Source organism: Vitis riparia, chromosome 10 (genome assembly GCF_004353265.1).
Source record: "Vitis riparia cultivar Riparia Gloire de Montpellier isolate 1030 chromosome 10, EGFV_Vit.rip_1.0, whole genome shotgun sequence".
NCBI lineage: Eukaryota > Viridiplantae > Streptophyta > Magnoliopsida > Vitales > Vitaceae > Vitis > Vitis riparia.
Window position 1 is genome coordinate 9,229,154 of NC_048440.1, and position 12,519 is coordinate 9,241,672.

General features: G+C 29.4%; 1 protein-coding gene across 4 annotated transcripts; it reads left to right on the forward strand.

The window, feature by feature from the left end:
- Nucleotides 1-140: 140 nt before the first annotated feature.
- On the forward strand, nt 141-1,989 carry LOC117923445 (mitotic-spindle organizing protein 1A-like). 4 transcript variants are annotated; one of them, XM_034841732.1, is made up of 3 exons: nt 141-316; nt 440-538; nt 1,494-1,989. In XM_034841732.1, the coding sequence occupies exon 3, from the start codon at nt 1,564-1,566 to the stop codon at nt 1,783-1,785; it is 222 nt and encodes a 73-aa protein (XP_034697623.1). In that variant the 5' UTR covers nt 141-316; nt 440-538; nt 1,494-1,563; the 3' UTR covers nt 1,786-1,989. The 4 variants fall into 4 exon arrangements, with proteins under 4 accessions (XP_034697623.1, XP_034697622.1, XP_034697624.1 ...); XM_034841731.1 differs by having other exon boundaries at nt 141-254; XM_034841733.1 differs by having other exon boundaries at nt 141-254; nt 440-517.
- The last annotated feature ends 10,530 nt before the right edge of the window (nt 1,990-12,519 follow it).

Sequence of the window (12,519 nt, forward strand, 5' to 3'; positions counted from 1 at the left end):
TTAAAATCGGATCGTGGACCAATTATTGAACCACAGTTGAATTATATAACCTATATTTTATTATTAGTTAGCGGCAATGAAAATAGGCCTACGGGGCGTTTGGATTTATCAATTTAACCCGAAACGGAATGGAACCCCTCCTGGTTGGGATAGCGGAACCCAGTGCCCAATCACTCTCTTTCCCCCTCGACGAAAACGGAAAAACCCTTTTCCACACGATCCTCTGCGAATCCCCTGCCAATATCTTGCCGGCGGTAATCTCTCTCTCATTGTTTCAAATTCTCATTCTCTTAAAAAATTTTGAAATTGGTTCAAGGTATGCCAAGGTTTTTTTTTTTTTTTTTGCAATCTTTGATTTGGTTGCCGGGAAAGACTAGGAAAGGATGAGAAGATTAGGAATATTTTCCTTTCATTTTCTTTTTTGGTGTTTTGGTTGCAGAAGAAATTGGGGATCCTGTTTGGTCATTTGTTCGATCAATTGCAACTCATAATGTTGCTTAATTGCTGCTGATTCAGGGTATATATCAAGGTTTTAAAGGTTTGATCATTGTATGAGAAATGGGTTTATGTTTTCAGAGGGTTTCTTGAGACCTAGCCTCGTGTCCTTTTTCAAATATCTTTATTCATTATTTACTTTTTTTGTTTGTTGGTTCTTAAATTTCAAGATCAAATGCCTCTGCAACTGTTCAACTCGATTCTGAACTAAAGAATTCCTACAAATTAAGAAATTCTTGCATGATTAGACCAGGTTTAGCGGGTAAACACTCATTTTGGACAGCTTAAATTTTGTTCTAGTCTAAATTAGTTGATTTTTTCCTGGAAGCTGGAGTAAGGAGCATATAAAAATAAGGACCTTTAGCAGATATGTTTCAAGAATGCCAATAGGATGCTGTCACATGTTTGTATGGAGCCCATTGTTGAGGGCATCAGTAACATAGAATGTTAGGATTGCAGCTTGGGGAAGGGGCTTGATTTGTTGGGGGAGGGAGCTGATGTTGGGTTGTGGAGGAAAATTATTGTTTTAAAGTTTAATGATAAGAAAACTGGATATGAGGGGTTAGAAGTTCATGCATGAAGAAGCCTTATGGTATGCTGCACACATTTAAGCAAAGATATTTCCTGTATGGTTGTAAACGTAGAGGATTGATTAAATGGCCTAGTGATATGACTATGCTATGGTTGCCTGGATTCTTAGCTTTTTAGCTTATTTCAATTTTGGTCCCTTAGATGGCATTGATGTTGCCTTCTTTAGACGTAACTGTTTGAATTAGCCTTTTAGCTTCTTTCATACCCATCAACATCAATTATGTTGCACTCATTTCCATTGTCAACTAGTGGATAGTGTTTGTTAAATTAACTTAATTTTCTATCCTTAGCTAAGAATAATTTATCTTCTCATAGATATGTTCATCTGAATGCTTACATTTTTAGGTTGTTTTTCATGTCTTGAAGTTCATTAACAGTATATTCCAATTCTTGTCTTAAATTTTCAGGCTCCATCTTTTAGGGTTGGCTTATTGAAGTGAACCTTTCAAAAACAGAAATCCTTTTCAGTCTCTTCATATGGATCCAGAGGCTTCACAGACTGCCCGAGAATCTCTGGAGCTGACATTTCACATGTCGAACATTCTTGAAACAGGACTTGATCGCCACACCGTTTCAGTCCTCATTGCCCTCTGTGACCTGGGTCTGAACCCTGAGGCACTGGCTGCTGTCGTCAAGGAACTTCGAAGAGAACCATTTTCCTCTTTCCCAATGCCAGAAACTCCATCATCTGCTTCGTAGACAGGTTTGTGGTGTAGTTTGCAAACTGCCAGAGAAAAGAATTGTAGTTCACCATTGTTTCAAGCAGTGTTGTAGAACAGGGCATCTTCCCCTTTATGTGATCTGCATTATTGTAGTGACTATACTGTGCATACTCACCAAGCATGTAGGGGCCGATGCATTAAGTCTAAGAGCTTATATTCTCCTGAGTCATATCTTCTGTTATGTATTGTTTGTTCAGTTCCTTCCCTATTACTAGTATTAACACTGTAGGAGGCACGAGAAGAAATGTATTAGTCTCTCTCTCTCACACACACACACACCAACCATAGCTACTTTGGGAACGTGAACTCTTCCAATGTAGAAAATCTACAAGAACTACTGAAGTTTCTAAAATTGTTAGATCAAGGCTCCAACCAGTGTTCATGACTGGGATAATGAAAAATTGTATCAAGTAGAGGTAAGAGGAAACAATGATCAAGCGGCCACAAAAAACATGAAAGGAGTAGCATCTATGATTAATTTCAACCCATTTACCACCCTAATGCAATTCCCCATTCCCACATAGGGAACAACAAGAAACCATTTCCATGCCAAAAAATAATGACCTCATTGGCTATCTAATCATGTCACCAAGCTGCATCAAATATAGATTCTATTACATAAAATAAATTATAAATCTTCCATTTGTTATATGCTATGGCTTGTGTATGATTTTAAATTTTCATTGCATTGATCATAAATGATGTAATCTATTTATAGAGGGAAAATTCAATAAAAGAGGCCCCTATCTCAACTTAAATTGTTCATGGCAAACTTAATCCTTACCAAATTAATCAATTATTCATGGCATGATAGTTTGGCCAAAGCATGTATGGACAAAAAGATATGCCAAAAGAAATGTTTTATCTTACATTAACCATAGCATGAATAATGAAATATATAGCAAAATGGATACATCCTTGAAGTTAGTATGATTTATACCATATCGATACTTATGTTTGGGAATGTCTTCATAAACATGACATAATAATTTGGAGTAGAAGAAATCAACTTGTACAATTTGTTTTGCTAAGTATATGTTTTATTCATATATGCATCTTATGTAAAAACTACGAGGAAAAAAAACCAAGAATTTTTATTAAAAATAAAAGAGAGATACAAAACCTAATTCATACAAAGCAGAATGTGAAATAGGTCTTAATTCTATAAATAATAAAACATATCTCCTAAGATTTTGTTGCTATTAATCAACAACATTTATTTAAAATTTAAAAAGTCTAATAACGATTCAAATAATAGCTAATTATTGGACTATTGATTTAAAACAAAATCTATCTATAATTAGAATGATTTGATTTTATTCAAATTATCTTCCAACACTAGGCACATTTAATACGATATTATGTCTTAATTCATACCGAATTGATCACTTATTTGTGGTATGATAGTTTGGTTTGAAGTGTACATGCATTGAAAGATATGCCAAAAGAAATGTTGTCTCTCCATAATACTATCAACCATATGAGTCAAATCCTTAATAAAAGAACCTAAACAAAAGCATATTGTAGCATTTAGATTAAACACCAAACATTAGTCTAATATAATCCATATTAGTCAACCAAAAAGTTCCATCAACAAACAATGCATAAGACAACCTCTTAATGATCATCACTAGGAGTGTCACCCCCATGAACTTCCTTTCCACCAGTGATATCCTTGTCATCATTTCCATAAGCTCCATCATCATGAGAAAGGGATGGAGTTGGGGGAAGATTTGATTTGTTGTCTTCCATGCAACAATTGAATCATTCGACCCTTGATGTATGATTTTCAACCTTTTGTTGATGGATTTAAACATAGCATAGACACCTTGAATAGCGGAGGATGCTTCATCACTACATTCAAATAGAAAGCTATTTTCCTCTACTCTTCTTCACTTGGATCCACACCTTGAAATTAGTGGTTATGTGCAATCTACAACATCATATATCATATTTGTCAGATCCACCCCAACATTTCGAAGAAGCAAGCCATGCATCTCAATATTTCTACATATGCTAATATTGTTTAATTTAATCTCACTAGACATTTTTCATACTCAAATGTTATTAATATAAACATTTTTTTTTTCTCAAATCTTGTTTAGTTATTTGAAATAATAATTTGCCTAATTAGTACCTTCATTTCATTAATTAATTATCCATTTTATAAATCAAAATTATATAAAATAAAATAAACCATGGACCGATTTATTTTTAATGAAATTAACCCACCAAAGGAGCCCAAGTGGTTAAGACGAACATTGGAAAATATGATCTCAATAAGTAGCAAATGGTCCCGGGTTCGAATGTCATTGATGATACCCTAAATTTACCCAATGATGATCCCATGGAAAGGTTTTACTTAAAATGACAGGATTATTTACCCTTGAAAGATTGTCATCTCTAAGTAATAGAAATTATTAAGGGTTTGTTAATAATAATAATAAAAGAAAATTTTATTTAATAATTAGAAACTGTTTTCTGTTTATGTTTTTAAAAACAGAAAATAAAGTGTTTTAGAAATATTTTTTAATTATTTTTATTTTTTATGGTTGTCATAAAAAACAATTATAAAAACATGTAGAATGATTAAAAATAAAACATTGAAAATAAAAATTATTTTTAAAACATATTTAAATAAATTAAAAACATTTTAAATATCCAAACATACTTTTATTTTATAAAACACTAGAAAATAATTTTCAAAAATGGTTCATAAAAACTATTTTTCAAAATAATTTTTAAAAACAGCTACCAAGATGGCTATTCTTGAAGAGGTGGTGCAATAGTCAATCCCAAGCCTTTATACGGTTATACCCCAAAATGCGATTGCTGCTTCACAATAGCCCATCCCCTGGACTCAGTTGTCTCTACTTACAAGTAACAAGTCAACTCCTCTCTTTGCCCTGGCCCGACCGATACGGCGAGGCCCGACTTTAACCGACTCTTCACATCACTGCCTAAAGTTCATACTGGAAAGCAGAACCCTTTTGGTCCAGACCACCTTTTTAACTCTCTGCGATTTGAGAGCTCCAAACAGAAGCAGTCATGATTTGAGGCAACCTCTCTCTATCATAGATTTGAATTTTTAAGGAAAATGAAGTGGAGTCTTGGTGTATCATGTGTGTTTTCTTCCCGTCTTTATAAAAGCTGACATTGATGTAGCACTCACGGAGTAGAAGGTGGGAAAAGGGTCTCTCTCACGGCCTCATTTGAAAATACACCTCAACTAGGCATAATCTCTTCATATACCTTTTTTAAATTGTTATTATTATCTTTTATTTTAATACATAATAATTAATAACTTTTATTTGAGAGAATATAAATTTTAAATTATTTTTAAATGTTTTATATTTTCCTTTTTCTTTTCTTTTTTTTTTTTTCCTCCAAAATTCCATATCAAACCACATTTTTATATAAAAAAAAAAAAAATTCTTAATCCAAAAAACAAGGATTTGCTTGGGAAGATTTTTGAAAATTCTTAAAAATATATATTTGAAAATATTTTTAAAAACACTTTTTCATTGTTTTCAAGGATAAAAAATAGTTTCCTTGGCTTGTTCTTAATGATGGTGCTATGCAATCATCTATAATGAAAATTTTTTAAATTATTTTTCATATTTTTAATTATTATTGATAACACTTTGTAGAAAACAACTCAAAACACCTAGACTTGGAGTAGTGCTTGCAAAAACAATTTTGAAAAATATTTTTGAGAATTATGTTTGGAACTATTTAACATGGGAACAAAAATTTATTTGATAATTTAAAATGATTTTAATTTGTTTTTTTATATTTTTTAATAACTTATATATAGTATTTTATTTTCAATTATTTTTTATATTTATATAATTATTTTAAAACAATTTTTAAAAAATAAGTGAAAACAATTAAGGGAATTTCAAATTTTTCAACCGGTTTTTTATATTTTTTAATAATTTTTATCTATTATATTTTATTTTCAATCATTCTTTATATTTATATTATTTTTAAAATAAATCTTAAAAAATAAGTAAAAATAAGTAAAAACAATTTAAAATGCCCAAAATGTATTTTCAAAAAAATGTCTTATTTTATGTTTTTAAGAATAGAAAACCATTAGTGACGTCAAACATGCTTTCCCTTTTTTTTCCTTAAGAATAGAAAATTATTTAATAGCTTCCAAACAAATCTTTAAATTTGTTTTAAAAAATAAAATGTTTTTCAAATAAATTATAAGGAAACGATATTGTATCAATAGTTTGTAAAACATGTTTTTTGAGTTAATATATATATATATATATATATATTAAATAAAAGCAATTTCATAAATTTTAAATAAAATTAAAATAAGTAATTTTTTTTTATAGATTCTATTTAATATTCATACTTATCATTATTATTTTTTTTCCTTTTCAAACTAATTTATTTTTCATTTCTTCAAAGTGTTAAATTTAACCTTTTCAACTTTTCATTTGTGCATGTGAAATTTTTTGTTTTTTTATAATTTTTTTTCCAAAAAAATATTTTATATATTGAAAGTTTTGTAATTTTGTATCAAATAATTTTTTAATAGTAGGTTCTCATCAATTTTAATATATTTAAATATTTTAAATTTTGATATCTGATAAAATAATGGTGAATTTATAATGACTCTTACTTATCAAATTATAGATAATTAGCAAACAAAAAACTCATTACTCTTAACTTATTTATAATATTTATTTGGAAAATCCTAAAATTTATTAGAGAAATTATTGAATTTTTTATAAAATTTCTTATTATAAGATTTTATTGCTATAAAATTTATTAAAAATTATTGAAAACTGAAAACTTTTTAGTAAATTTTCTTGTTATTTTTCCAAATTTTTTCAAAATTTTCTTCAAAATTTGCATTTTTTTTTTAGTGTAAAATTAAAACCCTTTTTTACTATATATATTTTTTCATTTTAGTTGAATAATTTGATGCCTTATATATTTTTCTTTCTTTTCTAGTTAAAGCTTAAATTGCTTAATTTATTGAATAATAATGATTATGCAATCAACCAATTCTAAAATATGAAAATTTATCAAAGTTCATTATTTAACTTTCCTATTAAAATATGATAGTAGAAAGCAAGAGTGAACTTCAATACAATAGTAAATTTATCATAATTCTTCTAACATTTTTTTTCTCTATATGGTATCAATACCTTTTTACAATCTCAAGTTCATCAATGGCCAATTCCCCACTTACTAATTCTCATCTAGCAAATGACTTTGTCAACACCTCCTAGTTTATCAATTTCATTCATTCAAGTTGTGAATCTAACTGCATAGCCAATTGTAGCAAAGCTCAATAAGGATAACTTACTCCTCTTGAAGTAGGAGATCTATATTGCAATTCATTGTTTTAGCTACAAGGAATTATCTTGACAAATTGAAGACTGCATTGTATTCGCTTGCCTTAATTAATGATATTCTATCCAAAAGAGATCAAATACATGATGTTATTGGTGGTTTAAGCCATGATTATAAATTAGTGGTTTTATTACATCTAATTTTTAATGTTTATAAATAATTTGATGTAATTACTTTATTGCTTGCACATGAGAAATGGCTTGAGCAATATAATATCAATTCTTATGGTGTTATTGCATAAGCTAATGCAGCATATCAAAATCTATAAAAGAAATTCAATCCTCCTAGTCAAGGTAATTCAACATAGAATTAACAATTTCATAGAAGTCAAGGCAATAGGTAAATGGTGGCAAAAGCGGTAATAGTCCTTAATGTCATGTCAACTTTATGGCAAGACATGCCACACTATTCTCAAATGTGACCATTGTTTTGACCTTTTCTTTATGGTTTTGTTTTTTTTTTTTTGTAACAACTCTAACTCATATGCTAGTACTATATGAAATCTTAGAATTGGAATAAGTTTGGTAGTAGATCATGAAGTCTTGATGATTTTCTCTTTCCAATAAATGGGTAACACGCTTTGAAATCATCAACTCTACACCACAAAATTCCTAATTCAATTCAATATGAGATCTTAGAATTGGAATAAGTTTGGTAGTAGATCTCAGAGTCTTGATGATTTTCTCTTTCCAATGAATGGGTAACACGCTTTGAAATCAACTCTACACCACAAAATTCCCAATTCAATTCAATATGAGATCTTAGAACTGGAATAACTTTAGTAGTAGATCATGAAGTCTAATGATTTTCTCTTTCTAATGAATGGGGAATACGCTTTGAAATCATCAACTCTACACCAAAAATTCCCAATTCAAATTGAACATTTACTTAATGAGGAGCAATGTTGCATGAAAGTAGAAGCCCTCAAGTCATGAACTTTTTTTTCTAAGAAGAAGCAATGATGACTACCCTAACTTTCATCTCTTAGTGTTAGTGTCAACCCAACAAAGTGCTTTCGTCATTGGTATTCTTTTTGGTCTCCAAGGCCTTCCTTGCATAGTTTAGGTGGAGGGTGAAGAAGGCCTCCTTTCGAGGGGGCTTGAACTATAAGTGAGATATCACTCTAAAAGAGATAGAATTCTAATCCTATGTCAAGACTTATGTGTGAAGAGACAATCTCAAGTAGACATCTATAGGGCATCCATAATAATAACATATTTTGGTTTAAGCATTTACTCATAATCTCACTAAAGAAGGAGCCATAGGTCAAACCTCAACCTACGCTTGAGAGATAACTATCCATACATTGCTCCCTCTCCCAAGTTGGATCTAACATTGAATCTCACTTGAATCGTCCCCTCTACAATGCAATCCAAATGCAAGTTATGCTCACAACACCAAACACTCTAGATGAAAGGGTATGGTTTTCACACTAGTGCACCCAACATGTCACCAATGACTTTAGTAACCTAAATATAAGAGATGAGTACTAGGGCAAAAACAAGCTACATTTGAGTAGCGGTACAAGTGTGCCTATTGCTAATGTTAGACATTTAATATTTTTAAGTCTGCATTCTTCTACATCCTTCATTTTAACAAATTTAGTGCATGTCTCACATATCACCAAAAATATTATTAGTGTCTTACAATTTAAAGGATAATGAGGTTTATTTTGAATTTCACTCCTTTCTTTGTTTTGTAGAGGATGTGGTCATTGAAGCCATTGTACCCAAAGGGACTTTTAAGGATAGTCTTTATCAATTTCCTCTTCTAAGGCTTTCATCCTCTACAAAAGTATATCCTCCTTCAATTCTAGTTAATCACCAATTTGGCTAGTTGCCATCACCTTTCCATTTCACCTTTAGCTAATAAGTTTTCCACAACTTCAATCTCTAAGGCTTACACAACCATTTTAAGTTATATTTTAAATCCACATTCAATTTCTTATAATCAAGGGTCAATATCCAACTTAGATCTTTGGCATCGAAGACCTAGCCATCTAGCAGTGAAGATTGTCAAAATTTTCTTGAATCAATGTAGTGAAATTTTTTGTAGAAATAAAATTTTTCATTTTTCATTTTTCTTTTCAAGAGTGATAAGTTGTTTTTTTCCAATTCCAAGTACTTCTTATCACATTATGTTAGATCTTGTTCACTGAGATGTCCCATCATCTCCTCAAATGATTTTGAATGTTATTATGTGAGTTTTATAGATACCTATTCTAGGCTCTTGTGGCTCTACTTCCTTAAAGCAAAATCTAAGTATATCTTTCATAATTTCAAAACATTTTTAGAACTTCATCTTAATTGTAGATTAAAATGAGGAATTTCATTCTCTCACTTCATGATAATTTCACATTTTTTGAGTTGTTCATCAATTATCATAACTTCACACCCTTAAATAAAAGGGGTTGCAAAGAGGAAACATAGAGACATTATTGAAAGGGGTCCCACTCTACTCACTCAAGCCAACCTTCTTATCAAAATATTGGGATGTAAGATTCGGTGCTATTGTTTATCTCATCAATCAACTTCCAACTCTTATTCTTGATAACAAAAGTCCATTAGAAGTCCTATTCAAAGTTAAGCTCAACTACTCCGAGTTAAAGGTATTTAGCTACTAATGTTCCCTTTTATCAGACCTTATAATGATGACAATCTTGAATACAAATCTACTCTATGTATTTTCTTGGTTATAATCCTCCGTATAAGGTTTCAAAAACATATTTGATGCTTATTTTCTTATTGAATGTTTACCATGAGAGGGCTTGATTTGGAGGTTTAATTTAATTATTTATGTGCAAACCCTAGAGTAGGTCTTGAGATAAATTATAGTTTCCATTATTTTGAGAGTCAAATGCCCAAGAATGTGTCTGTTGTTCAAATATGACATCCTATTCTAATTGAAATATGAAATTAGATTAATTAAGGCTTTATTAGATTTTATTGTTCCTATGAAATTAAAGAACAAGGAAATAGTGTTAAAGCTTATTTAGGTATCAAAATCTAATAAAAATAAATGAAAAGTCTAAAAACTTATTGTTCCTATGAAATTAAAGGATAAAGAAATAGTAGATAAATTCATATTTAAAAGGAAAAGAATTTGAGTACGTTCTTCTATGATCATCTTTAAAACAAAGAATGTGTAATCCTCTTATGTGATCTCCTAAGTTGATCATGATTCAAAAAATATCAATCATGTACTTTTGATCGACTTAACTCAGGTTCGATTAAACTTATTCTTGACTTTTCTCCTTCAAGGATCGTCTTTGAATTTAAGAAGAAAATTAAGCTTGAAGCAAATTAGGGGAATATTGATTGCACTTGTGAAATTAAGCAAACTTTCTCTTTAATTTTTTGTCATTTCTCAAATAATTTGTCTCTTTATAGAGAGTTATAGATAAAGATGGATTGATTTAAAAATTCAAATAAATAATTATTTGAATTTGAGATATGATTATTTTCTAATTATCACACATGTCATAACATTGGGACCACCTTCATTTATTTATTTATTTAGGTGTTTGCAAACATGTTTTTAAATATCCTAAAATATGAGTATTTATTACCATAATAAAAATTTATAATGATTAATTATTTCATTTGAAAAAAATAATAATTGGATAATAATTAGGATTTCTAATTATGTATAGTTGATTTCTTTTATAACAACTTTGATAATTTATAATAAATTTATTTCTCAATCAAATTGTAAAAAAAATTGAGGCAGTTTAATTTGTTTTTAAAACAAGAGTTATTAAAATTTTCAAAAAAATTATTTTATTTTGTATGAGAAATTAAATTTAAGTATAATAACAAGAAATTAAAAAGTTGAAAAGGTGAAATGAGAAAAGTAACTTTTTCATTATGTTAAAAGTAAACTTTTTATATATATATTTTTTATTAAGATGAGATTGTCTTAAAAAAAAGTGATAACTTAGAAAACAGATGGCTCAAAAAATACTTAAAGCACCTTGGCTGAAGACTTAAAAGTTAAAAAACCAAACCCGTTAGTCCATCCTTAATCAATCAATACTTAATTAGATAGAAATAACTTAAATTTAATTAAAAAAATATGATATTAAAATATTTAAGTGGGTATAAATAGAAGTCAACTAACCAGTCTTAATGGGAAGGTAAATTCTCACTTGAATTTGAAAAAAAGTGGAAAGGGTGGGTTTATTGGTGGAAGATCATAAACCCATGACCTAACCTTTTGGCAGTCCTAAGAGCTTTGAGTAGATCATAATTCAGAGTCCCCTTTGGGTGCTTCCGAAGATATCCGGCCACTGAAGAGAAGTCAACACCATTTGGTAGGCAGTATGCACAAAGACTGGGAAGAAGAATATTCAAATATTCAAAGGGAAAGGTGATCTGTTACCTACTCCACGCCATATGACAAAATCAATGGCTTTTTAATATTAGTACTAGTTTTCAACCATTCAAAACCATTTTAGAAATTAGAATTAGTGGGGCAACTTGCACTAAGCCAGCAGCCTCTAGGGATGGATGGATACCAAAGTCTGATTTTTGCCATTTAAGTATTAGATTTTCAAGTGTCATCAAATTGTAGAGATTCATTTGTATTTTATTAAGGCTTTTCAAAATATCTAAGAGAAAGAAAAAATAAAAAATAAATTTAAAATAAATAAATTATTTTTATAGATTTTTTAAACTTATTTTACTTATTTTCTTTATTATATAAAGACTAAATAATTATAAAATATATCATTTTAAATCACTTTTAATTATATTATTTATTTTTACTAATATTTTTAGAACCAAACATAATCTGATTTCTGCCCCCTCATCTTTTTCCATCCATTTTGTTTTTTCTCATTCCTCTCAACGTCAAGATGGCCATTCAAACCCCTAACCCTTTCTTCTTTACCTTTTCTTTCCTTTCTTGTCCCCCAACCTATTGTTTTCCCTCTCCAATCATGGTAAGGGTGAAAATGACCTGAGATTTAAAAATAAAAAAAAAAATTTAAAATAGTTATTTGGTAAAGTAAAGATCTATTAAGAGGAGAATTCAAATACAATACCTATATATTCACCGTCAAACCGACAAAAGAGAAAAAAAACCAATTATATAAATAGGACTAAAACAACCTTAAGTAGAGTCTAATCAATTAACAAAACTATCTAAAAATGGTATTTTATTCTTACAGTTTAGTAATTTTTTTATAAAATAATTTTTACAAAGACAAGATATTTTTTTGAAGGATTATTTAAAAGTAATTATATAAATATAAAAATAATTAAACTATTCATTTTTGGGATCCAAATGCTCCTTGGGTCCTACGTTTTGGATTTGAGTAGGTTGAAAGGGA